The 22,799-nt window shown below is 42.1% G+C and overlaps 2 protein-coding genes across 3 annotated transcripts; both read left to right on the top strand.

Annotated features, from left to right (window-relative positions):
* Window positions 1–7,234: 7,234 nt before the first annotated feature.
* On the top strand, window positions 7,235–15,996 carry LOC110536311 (hexokinase-4). Of its 2 annotated transcripts, XM_036936229.2 has the most exons (11): window positions 7,303–7,468; window positions 7,684–7,712; window positions 8,768–8,930; window positions 11,022–11,176; window positions 11,327–11,446; window positions 11,781–11,876; window positions 12,027–12,126; window positions 12,278–12,461; window positions 14,166–14,321; window positions 14,491–14,724; window positions 14,860–15,996. In XM_036936229.2, the coding sequence occupies exons 3-11, from the start codon at window positions 8,822–8,824 to the stop codon at window positions 15,005–15,007; spliced, it is 1,302 nt and encodes a 433-aa protein (XP_036792124.1). In that variant the 5' UTR covers window positions 7,303–7,468; window positions 7,684–7,712; window positions 8,768–8,821; the 3' UTR covers window positions 15,008–15,996. The 2 variants fall into 2 exon arrangements, with proteins under 2 accessions (XP_036792123.2, XP_036792124.1); XM_036936228.2 differs by lacking the exon at window positions 7,684–7,712 and having other exon boundaries at window positions 7,235–7,468.
* A 717-nt stretch (window positions 15,997–16,713) lies between these two features.
* On the top strand, window positions 16,714–22,045 carry LOC110536312 (myosin regulatory light chain 2, atrial isoform). The gene is made up of 7 exons (XM_021622041.2): window positions 16,714–16,763; window positions 17,274–17,375; window positions 20,772–20,847; window positions 20,938–21,042; window positions 21,405–21,483; window positions 21,595–21,643; window positions 21,854–22,045. Exons 1-7 carry the CDS (start codon window positions 16,761–16,763, stop codon window positions 21,956–21,958), a joined length of 519 nt encoding a protein of 172 aa, XP_021477716.1. The 5' UTR covers window positions 16,714–16,760; the 3' UTR covers window positions 21,959–22,045.
* The last annotated feature ends 754 nt before the right edge of the window (window positions 22,046–22,799 follow it).

The following is a 22,799-nucleotide window of genomic DNA, read 5'->3' as shown; positions in this document are numbered from 1 at the left end:
AGGTGTAGAAGCACGGTGGCTAGGAAAAACTCCCTAGAAAGGCCAAAACCTAGGAAGAAACCTAAAGAGGAACCAGGCTATGTGGGGTGGCCAGTCCTCTTCTGGCTGTGCCGGGTGGAGATTATAACAGAACATGGCCAAGATGTTCAAATGTTCATAAATGACCAGCATGGTCGAATAATAATAAGGCAGAACAGTTGAAACTGGAGCAGCAGCACGGCCAGGTGGACTGGGGACAGCAAGGAGTCATCATGTCAGGTAGTCCTGAGGCATGGTCCTAGGGCTCAGGTCCTCAGAGAGAGAGAAAGAGAGAATTAGAGAGAGCACACTTAAATTCACACAGGACACCGAATAGGACAGGAGAAGTACTCCAGATATAACAAACTGACCCTAGCCCCCCGACACATAAACTGCTGCAGCATAAATACTGGAGGCTGAGACAGGAGGGGTCAGGAGACCCCAACAGGCACGTGTATACCCTGCCTGTTGCCATTTCATGGCAACAGAGGTCTCTCACGGGGTGGTCGCGAGAGTACTCGGGGAGGTGTGTAGGGGTTTCCGTTGGTGCTACTATGGTGGAAAGTCCAGACCAGGTCCCCAATGTGCACATCCCTCCCGAATATGCCGATTTGGCTCTCTCCTTCTGTAAAAAGAATTACCACCTCATCGACGGGGGGTTTGTGGGATAAATCTCCTGGTAGACGCTGCACTTCCCAGGAGTCACGTGTATCCCCTGCCTCAAGCGGAGACGGTGGCTATGGAGACATATGTCTCTGAATTCCTGCGTGAGGGGTACATTCGGCCCTCCACTTCACCCGTCTCCTCAAGTTTATTTTTTGTGAAGAAGAAAGAGGGAGGTCTGCGCCCATATTGAGGTCTCCTGCGTTTGACTTCACTGCCACCAGTTACGCACCCTTTACAATTGTGAGAATGCCTGTTGTGAAATCGCCACATAAAATAGATTCACTGTCAATGTCAGTCATTTCAAAGGGTAGGTCAAAGAGCCAATGAAATGTAAGCACCATACTTTATCAATATCATCAATGATGCCATTTAAGCCTATATAGCATTTGTGAAAGTCATCAACAGCTATGGTTTCAACTCAGTATTCAACCAGAAATAGACAGTACATATAACCCTAGGGTTTAGAGCTTTGGTTAACTTCCAAATTAATCTACAAGTTAACTGATATCCAACTGATATGTTGGATTCACGTCTCCATCTCAACCAAAAATCTAATTTAAACAATAAGACTAAATCAAATCATGATTTTGTCCTATTCTAAATCAAATCATGATTTTGTCCTATTCTTACATTTTTATTTTCAGTTGAGATGGAGACGTGAGTCCAACATATCCATTTTTATTTTCAGTTGAGATGGAGACGTGAGTCCAACATATACATTTTTATTTTCAGTTGAGATGGAGACGTGAGTCCAACATATCCATTTTTATTTTCAGTTGAGATGGAGACGTGAGTCCAACATATCCATTTTTATTTTCAGTTGAGATGGAGACGTGAGTCCAACATATCCATTTTTATTTTCAGTTGAGATGGAGACGTGAGTCCAACATATCCATTTTTATTTTCAGTTGAGATGGAGACGTGAGTCCAACATATCCATTTTTATTTTCAGTTGAGATGGAGACGTGAGTCCAACATATCCATTTTTATTTGTAGACAATTTGAAATTAAAGCAACTAAATCAGTGGCACAGATGTAACTATCCAAGCAGAAGATACATGTTCTTCAAATGTTGATATTTGGATGTGTTGACAACCAAACACAGATGTAACTATCCAAGCAGAAGATACATGTTCTTCAAATGTTGATATTTGGATGTGTTGACAACCAAACACAGATGTAACTATCCAAGCAGAAGATACATGTTCTTCAAATGTTGATATTTGGATGTGTTGACAACCAAACACAATTCAATATTACTTTTGTAGAATAGTAAATAGCCTAAAGTTAAGGTTTTCTTACCAACTAACATAACATTATTTATTTGACCATCCATGGCAACATTGAGGTTACCGTAACTGCATTTGTCTCCTTATGTAATCATAGAATGCATGTATGTTCAAGATAGCATGCAAGTCACAGATCTGTGGAGATCTTCACAATTGCTATAATAATCTGCATAGAATCTCGAACAGCATTGATGTACTTTTTATGTAATCTGAACTGCAATCCAGGACATTTGGTGGTGCTATTAGATGAAGCTCAGTGATAACACATTAAGTTGTTGTATAAATAAACACATTATCTGACTTTGTATTCCTATTTGAACTTGGTTGTGCTTTTAAATGCTTGAAATTGCAATGATAGCACATTTAGGTGACAACTAACCCAAAATCTGACATTGTTTTTCATTGGAATTTGGTTGTGTTTTTAGATGGTTGACAGCGTATTGACACATTCGGGAATTCAGCATATGTTTGGCTGTCTTTTTGAAAGGGTGAATATAAACCGAGTGGACAAAATAGTCCACTCAGGCTCTTTCCATGACGTAGACTGACCAGGTGAATTCAGGTGAAAGCTATGATCCCACTTGTTAAATTCACTTCAATCAGTGAGGATGAAGAGGAGGAGCAGGTTAAATAATTATTTTTAAGCCTTGAGACAATTGGGACATGGATTGTGTATGTGTGCAATTCAGAGGGGAATGGGCAAGACAAAAGATTTAAGTGCCTTTGAACAGGGAGGGTATGGTAGTAGGTGCCAGGTGCACCGGTTTGAGTGTGTCAAGAACTGCAGCACTGCTGGGTTTTTCATGCTCAACAGGTTTCCGTGTGTAAGAAAAATGGTCCACCACCAAAAGGTCATCTAGAGCCAACTTGACACAACCGTGGGAAGCATTGAAGTCAACATGGGCCAGCATCCCCATGGAACGCTTTTGACACCTTGTAGAATCCATGCAAATTAAGGCTGTTCCTAATGTTTTGTACACTCAGTGTAGGTTGTAATCTCATTGGTCAATGTCTCAATCAAATACTATCCACGTTGATATGACGTGGTGTGCCCAGGGGGTATTAGTTTGGTAAACTATATTTTCAGAGTAGCTTTCCCAACACTGCTAAAATGTCAACAACAGGACAGGCCATGATGACCTAAGCCTCACCTAGGCTACTGTCATTTCTCAGCACCCCCAGTCTTTGTTTCCCTAAGTAATTTTGCTCCATTTAACAATTCCCACTTGGCCACTTTCCTCAGTGCTAAGTGTTTTCCATACCAGAAGTGTCCAGATAAATTGATTTCCAGGGCAACGGATTAAAAACATTGAGCATGGAGACTGTGAAAGAGAGTTCTTGGAAGCATCTGTTGATGGGGTGGTTGTGGCAGGATGAGGGGAGTTTTTCCCCCCTTGAATAGGATAGTTTTGGTTGCCATAGATATTCAGAAAAAAACAGCCCTGCCTAGTCAATGAGACGAAGCTTTGGAGCTGTATACCGTAACCGTACGCAATTGTTTTCTCAAATGGAAAAGCAATAAAACATGTATTTTTTTGGATACACATTGAGATTCATATTTGGTTGAAAATGACGATCTGAGGACCAAGGTGAGAAGGACTTGATTTAACCTGATGTTGAATAGTTTGCTTTTGGCCAGTACACTTATATTGACGGCCGCAGTGGATGCATCATTAACTGCAAAAGCACACAAATTAAGAAAAATAGTTTCCAGGCCTTTGAGTGAAAACTTTCAACTGAATTAGCTATTGTTGTAAATTATTATTTTACAAAATAACTAGCCTAACAGCAGACAAAATGTTCATTAGGGAGGAATTGGTTGGACATAAATGACTGGACATTTGTTCAACACATGTTAAATAAATAGTTTAAAAATAAAAATAAAAACATTTATGTATTTACAGATGAAGACCAATCATTTCTAAGTTTGTTATTTCTCTTTACGTTTTCTGCGTTCTTCATGCAGCACCTTTAAAACAAACCGCTACTTTTTAACCTGCTCCTGTCGCCCACCTGGACAGCAGTTTACTATTCCACAGCAGACAGCACCCATGACCGGCAGGACTTGTATTATATGGACCCTCATACGATGGACAAGGTAAAAACAGAAAACTATTACCATGTGTTTTTAATGTTACAAATTGTCATTGTGATAATCTAAATCGGTTAATGGAAAATTCCCTAAAGTGCCCTTTTAAATTGTCCTAAGAAAGTCTCAGAAATCTCACCTCCTCCCAGGGCAATGGGAACTTTACTTATCTAGCAAACTGAGTTTCCAGAAGTTTAAGAATAAATCACTGCAAAAGTCCATGAAAGCATGAAACAGTGTAACAGATCATGAGGATATGAATGAATTAGCAGGTATTTGGATATATGTTCTGAATATTTTACTTCTCTTCAGCATTCTAAATGCCTCATTATACAATTGGTTCTATATTTGCTTTACTGCTAAGTGATTACTTTCACCATATTCTCAACATAGAACGTATTATTATTATTTTCTAAGTCAGGGGTCTTATCTGATGAGTGAGGCAGGTGGATGGAAGCCTCACCCATCAGGCCATCTCAGCAAACAGCCTAGCTGGAGAGCTCTAACTGGGTTCAATTAGCTGGCATAATCAGCTGTGGAGAAGCACTTGGCACGCGTTCAAGTTCCGTCCATAAAAGGACCTGACACAAATCAAACATGGCTGGATTTCTCAAACAGCAGCGTGCATATGCCTGTGTGTGTGTCTGTATCTGTGTGTGTGTGTGTGAGTATGTGTGTGTATGTTCAATCAAACTTGAATGATTTATGAATTATTACACAAGTTTATACTGTTAGAGAATAAAGAATGTTTGAATGAACTAAATTCAGACGTTCTTAATTTGCAGTTCAAGGTTTGGCCAAATCTCTTAACAGTCTACTGATAAGAAGAATTGTTGTGGACCCAGTGTGTGTCAACTTGTATGTCTGGATTATTGATGCATTTACCCTGAAACCAGGAGGTCCTGGCACCGAGGAAAGGGGCACCAGGGCTATTTTTGGAGCAGTTTTTGATAACCTTTGAGTGATAAGCACAGGAGCCCTTTGCCTACAACGCTCCATTATTGATTTTATGGGCCATTCAACTTTGCAGTGTGCTAAATTTAGATGTATATTTATCTAGTTAAATAATGATAGACTTTGAGTAACGCAAAAATAACCTGCATCGACCAGTATCTGATCTGCCTAGGTACATGATGTACAGTGCCTTGCGAAAGTATTCGGCCCCCTTGAACTTTGCGACCTTTTGCCACATTTCAGGCTTCAAACATAAAGATATAAAACTGTATTTTTTTGTGAAGAATCAACAACAAGTGGGACACAATCATGAAGTGGAACGACATTTATTGGATATTTCAAACTTTTTTAACAAATCAAAAACTGAAAAATTGGGCGTGCAAAATTATTCAGCCCCCTTAAGTTAATACTTTGTAGCGCCACCTTTTGCTGCGATTACAGCTGTAAGTCGCTTGGGGTATGTCTCTATCAGTTTTGCACATCGAGAGACTGACATTTTTATCTTTGAACCATTCCATTGTAGATTTTGCTTTTTTGCTTTTTATCTTTGAACCATTCCATTGTAGATTTTGCTTTATGTTTTGGATCATTGTCTTGTTGGAAGACAAATCTCTGTCCCAGTCTCAGGTCTTTTGCAGACTCCATCAGGTTTTCTTCCAGAATGGTCCTGTATTTGGCTCCATCCATCTTCCCATCAATTTTAACCATCTTCCCTGTCCCTGCTGAAGAAAAGCAGGCCCAAACCATGATGCTGCCACCACCATGTTTGACAGTGGGGATGGTGTGTTCAGCTGTGTTGCTTTTACGCCAAACATAACGTTTTGCATTGTTGCCAAAAAGTTCAATTTTGGTTTCATCTGACCAGAGCACCTTCTTCCACATGTTTGGTGTGTCTCCCAGGTGGCTTGTGGCAAACTTTAAACAACACTTTTTATGGATATCTTTAAGAAATGGCTTTCTTCTTGCCACTCATCCATAAAGGCCAGATTTGTGCAATATACAACTGATTGTTGTCCTATGGACAGAGTCTCCCACCTCAGCTGTAGATCTCTGCAGTTCATCCAGAGTGATCATGGGCCTCTTGGCTGCATCTTTGATCAGTCTTCTCCTTGTATGAGCTGAAAGTTTAGAGGGACGGCCAGGTCTTGGTAGATTTGCAGTGGTCTGATACTCCTTCCATTTCAATATTATCGCTTGCACAGTGCTCCTTGGGATGTTTAAAGCTTGGGAAATCTTTTTGTATCCAAATCCGGCTTTAAACTTCTTCACAACAGTATCTCAAACCTGCCTGGTGTGTTCCTTGTTCTTCATGATGCTCTCTGCGCTTTTAACGGACCTCTGAGACTATCACAGTGCAGGTGCATTTATACGGAGACTTGATTACACACAGGTGGATTGTATTTATCATCATTAGTCATTTAGGTCAACATTGGATCATTCAGAGATCCCCACTGAACTTCTGGAGAGAGTTTGCTGCACTGAAAGTAAAGGGGCTGAATAATTTTGCACGCTCAATTTTTCAGTTTTTGATTTGTTAAGAAAGTTTGAAATATCCAATAAATGTCGTTCCACTTCATGATTGTGTCCCACTTGTTGTTGATTGTTCACAAAAAATACAGTTTTATATCTTTATGTTTGAAGCCTGAAATGTGGCAAAAGGTCGCAAAGTTCAAGGGGGCCGAATACTTTCGCAAGGCACTGTATACAGGCACAAATCATGTGCATGTTGAACCCAACGACATAGGCTACTCTGGACCATGTTGACTCCAATGCTTCCCACAATTGTGTCAAGTTGGCTAGATTTTTGATACACACGGCCATTCTTGATACACAAGGAAACTGTTGAGTGTGAAAAATCCAGCAGTGTTGCAGTTCTTGGCACACTCAAACTGGTGTGCCTGACACCTACTACCATACCCTGTTCAAAGGCACTTAAATATTTTGTCTTGCCCATTCACCCTCTGAATCCATGTCTCAATTATCTCAAGGCTTAAAAATAATTATTTAACCTGTCTCTTTCCCTTCATCTAAACTGATTGAAGTGGATTTAACAAGTGACATCAATAAGGGATCATAGCGTTCACCTGGATTCACCTGGTCAGTCTTGTACACTCAGTCTATAGCTCTCCTGAAATCAGGTCATATATATTTCATCTGACCATATGACCTTGGCCAGATGGGATGAGGCATTAGGGTGTGGGCGTTTGTGTGTGTACAGAGGCCACCATCTTCTCCGGCCAGCCCCTTTTACCAGAGCATAAAAACAGCTGAGGTCCTCATTCAACTGTATTTACAGTCCACTGGCTCTGCAGACTCACACTCTCCATACACCCTAGATACACACAGAGAGTAATTTGTAAGGCTAGAAAAGATGCCGTGTGTCAGCTCCTACACGGGCCAGATGGGGAAGATGCCTTGTAACCTCAACTCTGTGCTAGAGACAGCCCTCATGGTAAGACACACATTTCTGAAGAGTTTAGATGAGAACTAATTTTGGTATCCAGTCTAGGTTTTAACGTCAGAATAGTTTACTTAGGATTGAGTTACTTGAATTGATTTTCAAATAATTTGTACATTATTGCCTTAATTATGTTATAATTTGACTACTATTATTACTCATACTGTTCTGTATGAATGTTGTCTGAATTAACTCGTCTTCACACACAGACTGCCCCGTGTTTGAGAAGAAATTATGGGTGAGAAGCTTTGTCAGATGTTCAGTTCACTACTTTGTCCTCTTTGTGAAATAGCTGGATGAAATTCTGTGTGTCTTGGTGGTGACGTATTTCAGAGCAACCATCAACAGGGCATACTGCAAATAGAAACTTCTTTCACTTTCAACTTATTACATTTTATTTTATTTGTTTTCAATGTTTGTGTTTCAGCAGGTCACATTTTAGATGAACAAAAATGGAGAGCAAGGGCTGAAGTGAAATATTAAATCTTCGTTATCCCTTACTCTCCCACACAACTTTTTTTTTCAATATTTGCTTTATTGTGCTATAAATTATGTACTCCATCGTTTCCCAAACTAGGGTTCACGACCCATGTGGGGTCACCTGATTTAAAATGGGTTTGCGAGAAAAACTCTGAAATCAAATGTAAAAAAATGGTGCTTGGTTCATAGAACCGGGGTTACGTCAGTAACCTCCGGTAGCCGCTAGATGCGGTTGGAATAACAGAGCGGTTTCTGTTTTCTTCTTACAAATGTGGCTCACTCTTTTAAGTTACAAAATATTATGACCCCATCACTGAAAGATAAGGAACACGTATGTGTCTTCTGTTTCCCTCTACAATCCCACAAGCTGCAAGGGACACATTAGAACAGAGTGGATAAGACCAGGCACTAAATCAGACTGGGGGGAAAATAACATCATTAATGATAACGTTCTTTTCTACACAGAAGTTTCTAGAACATTATAGCCTGGTGATCTTCTGAACTTCCCAATACCTTTCTGATGCATTTCAGTCAATTCAAATCATACTTCCTTCAGATTGAAATACCATCAAAAGTACTATCAGACTGATTTGTAATAGACTGTCATAGACTCAACTTAAAGAGTAAACATTGACCGTTGATTACAACAGTTTGGGAACCCCTGCTGTACTTTATCTGTGACGTATGTAAAGTGTCCTTGGGCTTGAGAAATGCCACACCTGACGTTTCCTTGGGGGGAAATAATGTTATTCTATTCTAAAGGTATTTTATGAATGAGACCTGCTCTGACCCTGTTCGTCCCTCCCTCCCCAGGTGGAGCAGATTCTGTCGGAGTTCAGGTTGAAGAAGGAGCAGTTGAAGGAGGTGATGAAGAGGATGATGAGGGAGATGGACCGGGGACTGCGGGTAGAGACGCACCAGGAGTCCAGCGTCAAAATGCTACCCACCTATGTCTACTCCACTCCTGAGGGATCAGGTAGAGGCATTTACCTCATTTGGGTCGCTCAACAAAATGAGTGCCTTTTGCGTATCTTTCATATTTTAAGTAGAAATTGTGCACCAATATTGCATTTTTAAAAGCCTGTTATATTAAAGGATCAGACCCCTTTTTAAAATTTTCGCCTAAAATGACATACCCAAATCTAATTGCTCTGTACCTGAGGCAAGGATATTCATATTATTGATATAATTTGAAAGGAAACACCTTGAAGTTTGTGGAAATGTGAAATGAATGTAGGAGAATGTAACACATTAGATCTGGTTAAAGATAATACAAACAAAAAAACATGTTTTTTCTATAAAACTAAAAATTCATCATCTTTGAAATGCAAGCGAAAGGCCATAATATAATATTGCAGTTTAGACGCAACTTAGATTTTGGCCACTAGATGACAGCAGTGTGTGTGCAAAGTTTCAGATTGATCCAGTGAAGCATTGCAATACTGGACAATATTTTGCATCAAGTCTGCCCAAACGTGCCGAATTGGTCAATTGATACATTTTCAATTACATAACTATAGAGAACATACAAAAATGATATGGTAATACAAAGTGTAAGTTTACACACTCCAAGGAATGTCCTACATGATGGATCATTAGCTTATACACTAACTTTCACACATCTAGATGGCCATGCGGGATGGGTGTGGAGCAAGAGACTGTAGAACCCAGTTCCTACATTTGAATATAAAAATGTATTTTATGAAACAAAACTACGCTACATTTTATCTCTGGGAAATCAGAGCAGGATTATAGAATGTAAGTGCATTATTTACCTTCAGAGGTGAATGTATCAAACCAGTTGCCATGATACATTTTTTGTTGTTGTGGACTGTCCTCAAACAATAGCATGGTATTTTTTCACTGTAAAAACTACTGTAAATTGTACGGTGCAGTTAGATTAACAAGAATGTAAGCTTTCTGCCCATATAAGACATGTCTATGTCCTGGAAAGTTTGCTGTTACTTACAACTGTCATGTTAATCACATTAGCACACATTAGTGCAACCGTCCCGGTATAGGGACACCGATCCCGTAGAGGTTTTTAAATGAAGTGCCCTTTAATATAGACAACAAAGAGAATTCAACTTATCTGAATTTCAATATGAAATAGAACACCCTCTGACTTCTAGGAAGGTTTTAACCCACTTACCCACAACATTTCTCAATGTGTTCACCAACAATGTAAACCTCTAGTTATTTTGTTGCTTTGACAGTCATTTCTGAAGATTATTAATTATTTAATGTGATTACTGATTAATTCACATTGGTCCCTCATTTTAAGGTCAACCCTGTAACGTGAACTGAACTCTTGTTTAAATGTGGTGAAATTATTCCTTTAAAAACATTTATTTTATAGAAACATTTAAAATCATATTGTAAAAAAAGGTGAGCTGGTTTTAAACATTTTGGCAATTTTCTGGTGTCTTGTGGTGGAAAACTGAGCGGGTCGGGCATAACACGTCAACCCTGTTACCCAGACAGGCTAGAAAGGTTTTAACAATTTCCCCTAAAAAAATAAGCTTGCATTCAATTGCCCCTCCCTGTTGCACACAGCTTCCATTCTCCCTGTCACAAGCATATTTATGGCTGATTTAAGATGAAATCACCAACCCTGTTACAGTCAAACCTGTTACATTAAACACTTACTTTATTTGGCTCTTTATAGGCACTTACTATAGTCAGCTTGATTGTTTTTTACCTCTTGAGATTGGAAAACATGTTTTTTTATGAAGTTTATGAAGTTTGTGAAGTTATGAAGTCTTTTTTGACCAAGTTACACTTCGCATAAGCCACCGATTTGGTTCAACAACCCATTTATTCAATGCCTTCTTGTGAAATAACAATGTAAATTCATGATAGCTAGTCTATTTGTACCGAGTGGTAATGTCTTGAGAGCTGGCACATGAAAGAACATTACATTTCTCATTAGATCTAGTTAACATTCAGTGTCTAGGGCTTTTTGAAATACAATATTCCACAATAAAACTCTATTCCAAAAAAACCTGGTTGTGTGAGTGTGTGTTTGATCCTTTATGACAACCTTCTCTATGCTGCGCTGTGTCAGAGGTGGGGGATTTCCTGGCCCTGGACCTGGGGGGGACTAACTTCCGTGTGATGTTGGTGAAGGTGGGGGAGGATGAGGAGAGGGGGTGGAAGGTGGAGACCAAACACCAGATGTACTCCATCCCTGAAGACGCAATGACAGGCACGGCTGAGATGGTGAGCGTGCAGCACTAGTGTACTTAGAAGTGTTCACTCAGAAGTGCACTGTGCTGACCAGTGTAATTAGTGTCCCATAAATCCTGTCTTTCCATTTCTCCGTCTTCCCCTCTTTCTCCTTTTCCCTCTTCCCTCCCTCTCTCTTCTCAGCTCTTTGACTACATTGCAGAGTGTATATCGGACTTCCTGGACAGACACCACATCAAACACAGGAAGCTTCCTCTGGGTTTCACCTTCTCCTTCCCCGTACGACATGAGGACATAGACAAGGTATGACATGGACTAAGTACAAGATCCACACAAGTTTAGAGACTTCAGATTAGAGAGTTGACCTCAGTGACTATCTGATTGTCTGAGTTAGTATCTGTTAGAGGAGGCTGGTGGGAGGAACTATAAGTGGAGGGGCTCATTGTAATGGCTGGAATGCAATGAATGGAATGGTATCAAACACATCAAACACATGGACACCACAAGGTTGACTCTGTTCCATTTACTCAATTCCAGACATTACAATAAGCCTGCCATCCTAGAGCTCTGCCTACCAGCCTCCTCTGAGCCCTGCTACCAACCCTACCCCTAACTCTAACCTGTGTGTTCCTCCCAGGGCATCCTACTGAACTGGACCAAAGGGTTCAAGGCTTCTGGAGCCGAGGGTAACAACGTGGTGGGACTACTGAGAGATGCCATCAAGAGGAGAGGGGTAGGGTTTTTACTACAGGATAAGGATTCTATGTTTACGATACACACAATTATAAATATGTTATGATAGACATGCTATGAGACATTTGTAAAACATGCGCAAGAGATTCATGTAAATAGATCTGTACTGAAATGTTCCTTTACTCTTCAGGACTTTGAGATGGACGTAGTTGCCATGGTGAACGATACAGTTGCTACCATGATATCTTGCTACTATGAGGACCGCAGCTGCGAAGTGGGAATGATTGTGGGTGAGGACACACACACACACATTGATTGCTCATCCACTAATCTCCTGTTACCTACCACCTACTCTACCCCTCTTTAAAGCCAACTATGTTGGTGTTTGTCTGTAATACAACACACAAATCAAGTGTAATATGAGCATTGTCCTGTCCCCAGGTACTGGGTGTAACGCATGCTACATGGAGGAGATGAGGACAGTGGAGCTGGTGGAGGGAGAAGAGGGGAGGATGTGTGTGAACACAGAGTGGGGGGCCTTCGGTGCCAACGGAGAGCTAGAGGAATTCAGACTGGAGTACGACAGGGTGGTGGATGAGACATCACTCAACCCTGGACAACAACTGTGAGTACTGGAGAGCTGTCTGTTTCACAAAGAATCAACCAGGCCCTTCTAAGTTTAGGGGGTGTTCCAATCTCCACTCGTGATTAAACATTTCATAGACATAAAAGTGGCTAAATGAATCGATTCTTGAAAGTAGTACCTAGAGGTAACTGCCAAAATAAAGGAAACACCAACATAAAGTGTTTTCATAGGGCATTGGTCCACCACAAGCCACCAGAACAGCTTATATGCACCTTGGCATAAGTGTCTGGAACTCTATTGGAGGAATGTGACACCATTCTTCCACGATAAATTTTTGTTGATGGTGGTGGAAAACACTGTCTCAGGCGCCGCTCCATAATCTCACATAAGTGTTTAATTGGGTTGAGATCTGGTGACTGAGACACACACACACACACACACACACACACACACACACACACACACACACACACACACACACACACACACACACACACACACACACACACACACCCTTTAAACCCCCTATGCCCTCTGGTGACACACACACACACACACACACACACACACACACACACACACTCTCTCTCTTTAAACCCCCTATGGTCCTTTGAGACCCCTCTGTACAAAGTCACTGAGATCTCTTCTTCTAGCCATGGTAGACAAAATAATGGGTAACTGGGCATTTTTATACATGCTTAATTAATTAAGGAAACACCTGTGTGGAAGCACCTGCTTTCACTATATTTTTTACTAGTAGTTCCAGCTAATACTGCACGTGTATCCAGACATTCTTAGAAGGTCAAAGTAAGTAAGAGTCCAATGTGTTTCTGAGAGCTGCACATGTTTCTGTGACACGCTGCACATGTTTCTGTGACACTGCACATGTTTCTGTGACACACTGCACATGTTTCTGTGACACACTGCACATGTTTCTGTGACACTGCACATGTTTCTGTGACACACTGCACATGTTTCTGTGACACTGCACATGTTTCTGTGACACGCTGCACATGTTTCTGTGACACTGCACATGTTTCTGTGACACACTGCACATGTTTCTGTGACACACTGCACATGTTTCTGTGACACACTGCACATGTTTCTGTGACACACTGCACATGTTTCTGTGACACTGCACATGTTTCTGTGACACTGCACATGTTTCTGTGACACTGCACATGTTTCTGTGACACACTGCACATGTTTCTGTGACACTGCACATGTTTCTGTGACACACTGCACAAGCAGCCTGAGGATAAGCACAGGTGGAAACGTGCCTCTCTCTCTCTCTCTTGTTCTCTCCCTCACCTGTCTATGACGCTCACCTGGCTGACCTACAGCCTGTGTGGTCGCTAGGTAACCAGGTTGTTTTCCTGGCTGTGGCCAGTGGCAGGCCCATATACGTCAGGGTCAGATTAATGAGCTCCTGTCCAGTGCTCAACCAGGCTAATGGCTGTTTACCGTTTGCTCTGACAGTCTCTTCACACAGGCAACCGAGGAGCTGAGCCTCACTCACCCTAGCACTTTATCTCTCTCTCCACTCACAACGACAGAGAGATGGAGAGATCGCTCTCCTGCTTTGCAATCCTTCTTATTCTTCAGCCCAGCTGGGAAATTATGATGACAGGGATATATATATAGGTTCACGTGTTATGTGACGCACGACTCTCTCTCCATCCACCTCCTCTGCCCTGCGGCTTCCCTCTACTGTCTCCCCCCCTCTCCTCCATCTGTCTGTAGCTACGAGAAGTTGATCAGTGGGAAGTACATGGGAGAGCTGGTGAGGGTGGTATTGTTGAAGCTGGTGAATGAAGAGCTGCTGTTTAACGGGGAAGCCTCTGACCTGCTGAAGACTCGCGGCAGCTTTGAGACGCGCTATGTCTCCCAGATAGAGAGGTGAGGGGTCAAGACACAACAGTGAAATGACAATAACATCTGTCAACACTATTAGAATTACAGCAACACAGTTTGTGTCAGTCTTCTGTGTGAGACAGTAAAGCTACGCTCAGTAAGTCTTGGTTCCTTAGTAAATGTTGTGTGTATTCTCACCCTGTGTGTTTCTCAGTGACTCTGGTGACAGGAAGCAGATCTACAACATCCTGTCCACGCTGGGCGTGTTGCCCTCGGAGATGGACTGTGACATAGTGCGTCTGGCGTGTGAGAGCGTGTCCACGCGGGCAGCACATATGTGTGGAGCGGGGTTAGCCGCCGTAATCAATCGCATGAGAGAACGCCGCAGCCAGGAGGTGCTGAAGATCACCGTGGGCGTTGACGGCTCCGTCTACAAACTCCACCCCTGGTGAGGAGGGGGAGGGAGAGGCAGAGAGAGAGAGACAGAGGGTCACTAAGTCTGTAACATACAAATGATGCTAGTCATATCTAGTAAAAATGTGATGGATTTTATTCTAACCCTGATGTTGATCTCCCTCCACAGTTTCCAAGACAGGTTCCACAAAGTTGTACGTGAGCTGACGCCTCACTGTGACATCACCTTCATCCAATCAGAGGAAGGGAGTGGCCGGGGGGCAGCACTTATCTCTGCAGTAGCCTGTAAGATGGCAGCGTGCATGCTGACACAGTGAGAGGGTCGTAACAGCCTCCCACCTATAGGGGGTGATACAGGTGAACCAGGCTGAACTGAACCCCCACAGTAAATGACTCTGGAGAATCTCAATTGGTTTTGCTCAACTCGCATCCTCTCCTCCATCCTCACCTCGCCTCCTTTTGAAAAAGGTCAACGGTAATCGAGGAGAGGAAGGGAGGAAACATGGAAACAAATGACGTTTACAGAGGCGTAAAGTAGTAAAAACTAATGTAGCTAGTTGTGCTAGACATTTTATAGATAAAACTACAAGTATTGTTTTGAAATATGTGCATGCTTTCTCCTCCAAGTGAACAACAGCTGAATCAAAGGGGGCAGATTTCAAAACTCTGCCGCGGAGGATGCACTTCAGTATCCTTCGCGAGAGGAAGCTATAGAAGTGAGGAGGACACTCCTCTGTTCGCCTACAAACAAATTAACTCTCTCCTTGACCACTTATCGGTTTCCAGGTCGCACAGGAGAGGAGGACAGAAGAGTCGAGGAGAGGATGGACTGTTGTCCAATTAAGAACCCCCTCCCATCTAATGTCACCCAACCCTTTTTTCGAGGCCCTCACAGAGTAAAGCATCCCTCCTCACTGGTGAGAGAGGGAATATATGTGTGGAGAACTCATTGTACTGACATATAACCCTACCACACAGCACACACTATGGAAAACAAAGAGGCAGGTTAAATCAGTATTTTTCCTAGTGTACAGTATTATACAGAGTCTCTATACATTTCCTGGAGTACCCACAATGCACAGGTGGTGTGTCACAGCAAGTACTGAACCCTTGTTATAACATGTTCTCAAGCTACCACCGATTGCAGGTGTTTGAAGCCTGGTTAGTACTGTAATATAACGTTCATGTGAAAAGCATTGACATTGATTTATAATATCTGTATGTTTTCAGTTTGCTGATGTCTGTACAATCCAGAGATGTTACCTTAGATACAGTAACTCAAAAGTAAAGGATTATACGTTTCAAATGTATTGCAGTTTAGTCTTTCACTTACTGTTAGTGGGAGATGAAATGCTTCTTTATAAAAGGTATGTATGATGAGTTTAGGTCTTAATTGCTAATATGTATATCTAAGAATGAGAATGTGCTTTGTTTATTGTAAATAAAGTTGCTATAAAAAAAAATCAATTTCTTTTGTGTCTATCCTCATAAAACATTTAGGCTTTTGCTGTACATGACCACATACTTTGGTGTCATAAATAACTGTAAAGTTTATGTTCAGCAAAGTCTTAGAGTAGGTGAGTAACACAAAATCAGGCAAACACCCAACACAACTGAAATAAGAGTATAAACAACAGCCATACCAATGGGTAACATCTCAACTTTTCATCGGTAGAGATTTTACTGACTACTCACATTGCATCACATAATACCCACAATCCTCTAAATCCCACCTCCTCGTTTGCCATATCCCGCCATCCCCGCTCTCACCGTATCTCTGCACATCCACCTCCCCTCTCTCTCTCTCTCCCCTCTCTTCTCTCATTGTATCACCCCTCCCCCTGCATTATATCTCTCCCTATCTCCTTCTACCACCCCAGTGGAATCCTGGTCCTTGGGTCCTTATCGTGTTCCCACAGAGAGAGGTTAGAGATGGCCATGTAAGGGACTATGGCACCCACTGCAGGCTTATTATAGGAGGGCAGAAGATAACATGGGCCATACATATAAACCCTCCCCACTAATCACACATAGTCCTGGACCAAGAGAGACATCGCACCACACACTGACATGGTGAGTAGAAAAATGACATTCTCCATATTATTCATCGTTTGCCATCTAACTTTTCTTTTGAGCAATATATCTCTGGAATATTGATCTGGAATGGAGTTAATTGTTGTGATACAATATTAGAAGCGTTTTTGACTATGTAGAGAGTAAATCTGGTGTCAGCTTTCTATTGGAACTCCTTTTACAGTGTTCAAAGCCCTTTTATAATATCCTACTGTTTTGATTACAAATATAAGTCCTTAGAAAGTAAATCATGCTGAATTGAATTTAAATCACACCGACTTTGGATGACCTTGGTCAAGTAAAACTAGGATGTTTTAGTGTAAGAAGAAGAGGCTAAAATGTATGTGACATGTTTGAATTCATCACTCAATACTCTTTCACGTAGAATACATGGTTCAATTATTACATGTTTATGTAAGTGCTTTTGTTTGACTCCCTCTCTCCTCTCACTCTGGTCAGACTGAGTGACAGCAAAGATCATGTGTCTGTCAATTTGTCCTGGTTTCTCAGGCCAGTAAGAAGGCTGCTAATAAGAGACAGAGAGGAGCCCAGAAGAGCTGCTCCAATGTCTTCTCCATGTTCGAACAGTCCCAGATACAGGAGTTTAAGGAGGTATAGTTACACTTTCACGGTCTAATTCATAAAAGTGCTATATTGGTAGTTTGGATTGCTGGTTCATAGACATTAAACGTCAGAGGAAACTGCTTTAAATATAAGTGATAAATACATTTGGATAATAATTATTTATTTTATGATGAAGGTAAAACCAATCAAAAGCAAGATAACCACTGGTGAAAAAAGTACTCAATTATCAAACTTGAGTAAAAGCAAAGATACCTTCATAGAAAATGACTCAGGTAGAAGTGAAAGTCACCCAGCAAAATTCTACTTGAGTAAAAGTCTAAAAGTATCTGTTTTAAATGGACTTAAGTATTAATTGTCATTCTTGAGTAAAAGTACAAGTCAATTCTACACATCAAATTCCTTATATGAAGCAAATGAAAAGACAACATTTATTTTCGGAACAGTCAGGGACACACTTCAAAACTCAAACATAATTTACAAATGCTCTATTTGTGTTTATTGAGTAAGCCAGTTAAGAGGCGCTAGGGATGACAACAAAGGTTATGTATGTGACCACGGTTAGACTGGTCCACTAACGCCTTTCAGAGGCCGAGCCCAAAGCTGGAGGCGGTGCGGGTCCGGATGCCACAGTGTCTGAAAGAGCAGGTTGGGCCTCAGGGGCAGCTGCCATGGAGTCCCCGACAAGAGGGACAACAGGAGGCTGAACCATGGTGGTCTCGGCCAGCATGATGGAGCTATCAAGTGCAGCTGGTGGCCCATCAAAATGACCCTGTCTAGCATAGCTGTGATCAGGGGAAATGGTGGGAACACGTAAAGCCAATCGTGAGCGAGGGTGTCCAGACCCAGAGGGCCTGTAGGGTCCGACATCGAGAACCAGCTGGGGAAATGAGTGTTTTCCTGAGTTGCAAACAGGTCCACCTGTACAGGTGCATCTAAATATATACATACTCTGGACACCGACATTGCTCGTCCTAATATTTCTCTATTTCTTAATTCCATTCTTTCACTTTTAGATTTGTGCGTATTGTTAGATATTACTGCACTGTTGGAGCTAGGAACACAAGCATTTCTCTATACATACAGTGCATTCAGAAAATCTTCAGACCCCTTGACTTTTTCCACATTTTATTACATCACAGCCTTATTCTAAAATTGATTAAATATTTTTTTGCAAATTTATAAAAAATAAAAAAAAACTGAAATAGCACATTTACAAAAGTACTCAGACCCTTTGCTCAGTACTTTGTTGAAGCACCTTTGTCAGCATTTACAGCCTTGAGACTTCTTGGACATGACGCTACAAGCTTGGCACACCTGTATTTGGGGAGCCTTACCATGAGCGGTTCCTCCTCAATTAAGGTGCCACCAACCTGTGGTTGGGATGTACTGTATAGAAATAATGGACAGTATGTGGATAGACTATATAGTATATCTGAATAATACATGGATAGAATAGTATATGTACAGCAATAGTTGAAAAGGATGGACTTGACTAGAATACAGTATATACATTTTAAATGGATTAAACAGTATGTAAACCAGTGTTCCATGTCTGTACATAGGGCAGCAGCCTCTAAGATGCATGGTTGAGTAACTGGGTGGTAGCCGACTAGTAACAGTGACTAAGTTCAGGGTAAGGTACTGGGCGGAGGCCGGCTATTTAACAGCCTCCAGATAGAAGCTGTTTTTCAGTCTCTTGGTCCCAGCTTTGATGCACCTGTACTGACCTCACCTTCTGGATTTTAACGGTGTGAACAGGCAGTGGCTCGGGTTATTTTCCTGGCACCACTCTGCCAGGGCCCTCACCTCCTCCCTGTAGGCTGTCTCATCATTGTTGGTAATCAGGCCTATCACTGTTGTGTCCTCTGCAAATTTGATGATTGAGTTGGAGGTGTGCGTGGCCACGGAGTCATGGGCGAACAGGGAGTACAGGAGGGTGCCGAGCATGCACCCTTGTGAGGCCCTAGTTTTGAGGACCAGCATAGTGAAGGTGTTGTCGCCTACCTTCACCGCCTTGTGGCGGTCCGTCAGAATGTAAAGGACCCAGTTGCACAGGGTGGGGTTCAGACCCAGGGCCCCAAGCTTAATGATGAGCTTGGATGGTACTATGGTGTGGAAGGCTCAGCTGTAGTCCATGACCAGCTTTCTTACATAGATATACCTCCTGTGCAGATGGGACAGGGCAGTGTGCAGTGCGATGGCAATTGCATCATCCATGGATCTATTGGGGCAGTATGCAAATTGCAGTGGGTCTAGGGTGTCGGGTAAGGTGGAGGTGATATGACCCTTAACTAGCCTCTCAAAGCACTTCATGATGACAGAAGTGAGTGCTACGGAGCATAGTCATTTAGTTTAGTTACGTTTGCGTTCTTGAGTATAGGAACAATGGTGGACATCTTGAAGCAAGGACAGGGATAGGGAGAGATCGAATATGTCCACAAACACTTCATCCAGCTGGTCTGTGCATGCTCTGAGGACGCGGCTAGGGATGCTGTCAGGGCTGGCTTAACACTCTTAAATGTCTTACTCACGTCGGCCACGGAGAACGAGAGAACGAGAGAGAGGGCCAGTGTCAGCGGCACTGTGTTATCCTCAAAGTGAGTGAAGAAGGTGTTTAGCTGCGCCTTGTGAGAGATGAAAACGTGCTGCCTCGTGACACCTAGCTCACTATCATGTGAGAAGTGCAAGTCCGCTGGTGCAAAACATACAGTCTCCCGATCTTGCGGGGTAGGCGTGGTCGCCGAACCCGAAGGCTAAAACCGAAGAGGGTGCCGGTGGATAGACAAGTCACACAGTCTACTAAGACAAACCCTCAGCGACTAAACCGAGTATCACCCCTTGTTGGTACACTCTGTCACAAGTAATACAAACAACGACAAAACCCAAACGAGATGACACAAGCCAAACGTGTGGGGAGGGGGGGGGGGGCAGTAGAGCACCCAGATGGAGAGGCTAGCTAGCTAGCTGCTCCAAGCTATTGAATAGCTGTGGGTATACTTCTGCCCTCATATACTCTAACATAGAGCTCTTACCAAGCGAATCAACTCTGGAATGAGACGAAATATAGGAAGAGGAGGAAGTAGTGCGGCGACAGCTATTTAAGAGGGTCAGCCTCAGCACCACCAGGTACACAGGAATAATCTGCATTCCTTACTTGGAATGTATGCTGCTGTGTGGAAGGATACCATATTGGAGTGATCCAATATAGAGCAACATAACTTATGTTGATAGGTACGTGAATTTGATTATATTGCTATCGAAATGTAACAAGTACTTTTGGATGTCAGGGATCGTGTATAGAAGTAAAAGTAAAAGTTCTCAAAAATATTAATAGTAAAGTACTTAAGTAGCACTTCAAAGTATTTATACTAGTTACCTTACACCACTGTTACTAACTTACGGTTGTACTGTGTCTGTCTCCAGGCCTTCGGCTGTATTGACCAAGACAGAGATGGTGTCATCAAAAAACAGGATCTGAGGGAAACCTATGGACAGCTAGGTATTCAGTCTCTTTACAAATGTATGTGTGTCTGTGTGCATACGTTCATGTGCATATGTTGGTATAATCATTTGGTTTTTTGTTTCCCAGGAAAGTTGAACGTAAAGGATGAGGAGCTGGATGAGATGTTGAACGAGGGGAAGGGTCCCATCAACTTCACCGTTTTCCTCTCTTTGTTTGGGGAGAAACTCAATGGTGAGATCCCTCGGCATCTCACACAATCTACTTCACAATTAGAAGGCTGAGTCTCTTTTAATCTTGCCATAGGGACAGTCATTCATCAGTGTTTCCTCTGTATGAATGTCCTGATATCAATGTTATGATGTTATGTCATATAATGTGGGTTACACTGTTGGTTATTAGGCTGGATTGTGTGTGTGTGTGTGTGTGTGTGTGTGTGTGTGTGTGTGTGTGTGTGTGTGTGTGTGTGTGTGTGTGTGTGTGTGTGTGTGTGTGTGTGTGTGTGTGTGTGTGTGTGTGTGTGTGTGTGTGTGTGTGTGTGTGTGTGTGTCCGTGCAAGCTGAACTATGAAATATACCGTGACTCTCCCTCTACAGGCACAGACCCTGAGGACACCATCCTCGCAGCCTTCAAGCTCTTTGACCCAAACGGCACAGGCTTCGTCAACAAGGATGAGTCAGTATCATTTGAATCTCTTCCTAGTTTGCCAAACTGTACAATGACGTAGAGTATAATGTTAGTTTATTCGATTTGTTCTGTCTTTTCAAAAATGTTTTTTTTTTTTAGGTTTAGACGATTATTGATGAACCAGGCTGATAAATTCACAGCAGATGAGGTTGGTAATGTCTAACTCCTTCTTACCTCCTTAACAAGAATACTTTTTTTTTTAAATCACACAGTTGACAAATTACTAGAGAGAGAGAGAGATCAATCATTCAATCAGTAGTACAGTCCTACAAGGACAGTAGAATCAATATCTGTTCACATTTATTTTGATCCTTTCCCAACGAGTTGCCTAACCCCACTCTCCTGATGAAATCCTCAGGTGGATCAGGCCTTCTCTGTGGCTCCAATTGACGTGGCCGGCAACATCGACTACAAGTCACTGTGTTACATCATTACACACGGAGACGAGAAGGAGGAGTCCTAAAGACCTTCTGACACCTGATAGGGCAGAACTGGAATCTCCTCTGTGCTCGTCTTTTGCCAATACATTAAAGACATTTTCAAAACTCAACACCTGTCTGTGAAATGTTTAGGCTTGTTTCAAATCAAATCAAACTTTATTTGTCACATTGGCCGAATACAACAAGTGTATTACCGTGAAATGCTTACTTACAAGCCCTAAACCAACAGTGCAGTTCAAGAAGAGTTAAGAAAATATTTACCAAATGAACTAAAGTAAAAAAATAATAAAAAGTAACACAATAAAATAACAATAACGAGCCTATATACAGGGGATACCGGTACCGAGTCAGTGTGCGGGGGTACCATTTAGTTGAGGTAATTTGTACATGTAGGTGGGGGTGAAGTGACTATACACAGATAATGAACAGCGAGTAGCAGCAGTGTACAAAACAAATGGAAGGGGGGGGGGGCAATGTAAATAGTCCGGTGGACATTTGATTAATTGTTCAGCAGTCTTATGGCTTGGGGTTAGAAGCTGGAGCCTTTTGGTCCTAGACTTGGCGTTCCGGTACAGCTTGCCGTGCGGTAGCAGAGAAAACAGTCTATGACTTGGGTAACTAGAGTCTCTGACAATTTTATAGGCTTTCCTCAGACACCGCCTGGTATAGAGGTCCTGGATGGCAGAAAGCTTGGCCCCAGTGATGTACTGGGCTATACGCACTACCCTATGTAGCACCTTACTGAGCAGATGCTGTTACGGGATTCTTCCTGGGAAGGAGAGGCAGACCAAAATGTAGCGTTGTTATAATTCATGGTTCTTTAATAATGAAACTATACATGAATAAACTACAGAACAAGAAACG

The sequence above is a fragment of the Oncorhynchus mykiss genome, chromosome 11 (genome assembly GCF_057628025.1).
Source record: "Oncorhynchus mykiss isolate SJ-2025 chromosome 11, ASM5762802v1, whole genome shotgun sequence".
NCBI lineage: Eukaryota > Metazoa > Chordata > Actinopteri > Salmoniformes > Salmonidae > Oncorhynchus > Oncorhynchus mykiss.
The sequence above is the reverse complement of the archived record's forward strand: the minus strand, read 5'-3'. Positions and strand labels throughout refer to the sequence as shown.

What these genes read in the sequence shown, in the direction of transcription:
- LOC110536311 (XM_036936228.2), top strand. Translation starts at nt 7,388, where the DNA reads ATGCCGTGTGTCAGCTCCTACACGGGCCAGATGGGGAAGATGCCTTGT. An exon ending in TGACAGGCACGGCTGAGATG is followed by an intron (nt 11,177 to 11,326) that starts GTGAGCGTGCAG and finishes CTCTCTTCTCAG; the next exon opens with CTCTTTGACTACATTGCAGA. An exon ending in CTCAACCCTGGACAACAACT is followed by an intron (nt 12,462 to 14,165) that starts GTGAGTACTGGA and finishes ATCTGTCTGTAG; the next exon opens with CTACGAGAAGTTGATCAGTG.
- LOC110536312 (XM_021622041.2), top strand. An exon ending in GGCTTCGTCAACAAGGATGA is followed by an intron (nt 21,484 to 21,594) that starts GTCAGTATCATT and finishes TTTTTTTTTTAG; the next exon opens with GTTTAGACGATTATTGATGA. An exon ending in ATAAATTCACAGCAGATGAG is followed by an intron (nt 21,644 to 21,853) that starts GTTGGTAATGTC and finishes TGAAATCCTCAG; the next exon opens with GTGGATCAGGCCTTCTCTGT.